General features: G+C 55.0%; 1 protein-coding gene across 1 annotated transcript in view; it reads left to right on the top strand.

Annotated features, from left to right (window-relative positions):
* GluRIB (Glutamate receptor IB) overlaps positions 1-695 on the top strand; it is a 138677-nt gene extending 137982 nt beyond the window's left edge. The window contains exon 18 of the mRNA XM_017899530.1: positions 570-695. Within this exon, the coding sequence (XP_017755019.1) occupies positions 570-644 (75 nt within the window). The 3' untranslated portion in view covers positions 645-695. The remainder of the gene's footprint in view (positions 1-569) is intronic.
* The last annotated feature ends 566 nt before the right edge of the window (positions 696-1261 follow it).

Genomic DNA, 1261 nt, shown 5'->3' on the forward strand with positions numbered 1-1261 from the left:
GAAAGAGTACAACGTGGATTTTAACAGCTTCGTTTTACGGTGCAGATGGATGCAAATTTTCTGGCTTATCAATTTACTGTAAACAAAGGATATTTTAAATGTGAATAAATATTACTGCTGTTTTTATTATCGTTACAACGTAATGGATGTAAGGTTTCTCATTTCATCGACATCGCATCATTGTTCTCTATAATCGTCCATGTTTGAAACCTCCCACTATTCTAAGCGAAACCAATTCGAAACGACCCTCAACCCCCTCTCACCTATCACCAATCTCCCGCACAAAAATGATACGAGCTCGTATTTCAAGCTTTCGGCTAGCGCGCGATACTCTTCGGGGATAGCAGCGGCTAACTTGATAAGCGAGGAAATTCGAAAGTACGAGGCGTAAAGAGGAACCCGAAAGCTTGAAATACGAACTGGAACGTGCAAGTTGCACTGGGAAGGAAACACACGGTAGCATAAACATCCGCAGTTGACGAAGAGCACGACGAAGCGAAATATTCGCCCCCTTCCAGCACCCTGTCGAAAGCCCCCGTACACCTAACGCGCGACCATTGGATTTGCAGTACTACGCTCCGGCAAACGCGATTGGCAATACCGAGGGCGACCAGGTGCACAGCAATACGCATACCCAGGTGTAAATTACCTGGACAGCCCAGGTGAGTCGCCCGCCATCTCCCTGCCCACGCCTCCACCGCCGCCGTTGATGGCGGCCTTGCCTCCGCCGCCGCCGCCGCCGCCGCCCAGAAGACCGCCCCGAAGAAGCGTCACCTTCGCGGAATCGCCGCCGAAGAGCCCGAAGAAATCGAGGTTCTCGCCGTTCCTGCGTAGGCCGAGCATCACGATGCTAGACGTCGCGGTGCCCTGGACACCGGCTTCGCCGCGCGTCTGGTCTGGCCGTCCCGGCGACTACAAACCCGAATACATCACGTAAACGAAACACAGCACGAGCACGGAAGCTCCTGTCCCGCCGGGGCTTGCCAGGAAGCTCGTCGTCCCCGACGACCGGCACAGCCCCGAAACATCCAAACATCCAGCAAAAATCCCGCGCAAACGCGTTTGCCGCTAGTCGAATCTACGCGACGCTCGATTTCTCGGCGCCATCTTGGACCGCGATCGGTCCCGCGACCCGAGTGCTCCGGGGTCAGGATTCAAGGCTCCAAGGTTCGTCCCTGTCGTTCGCGTTTCAAGTTCCTCGAATCGTACTGCCACGCGTGATTCGTGACCGGTCGACGACGCGTTGGAGGATCGGAGCCGG

The sequence above is a fragment of the Eufriesea mexicana genome, unplaced genomic scaffold, assembly GCF_001483705.2.
Source record: "Eufriesea mexicana isolate 0111107269 unplaced genomic scaffold, ASM148370v2 scaffold944, whole genome shotgun sequence".
Taxonomy (NCBI): domain Eukaryota; kingdom Metazoa; phylum Arthropoda; class Insecta; order Hymenoptera; family Apidae; genus Eufriesea; species Eufriesea mexicana.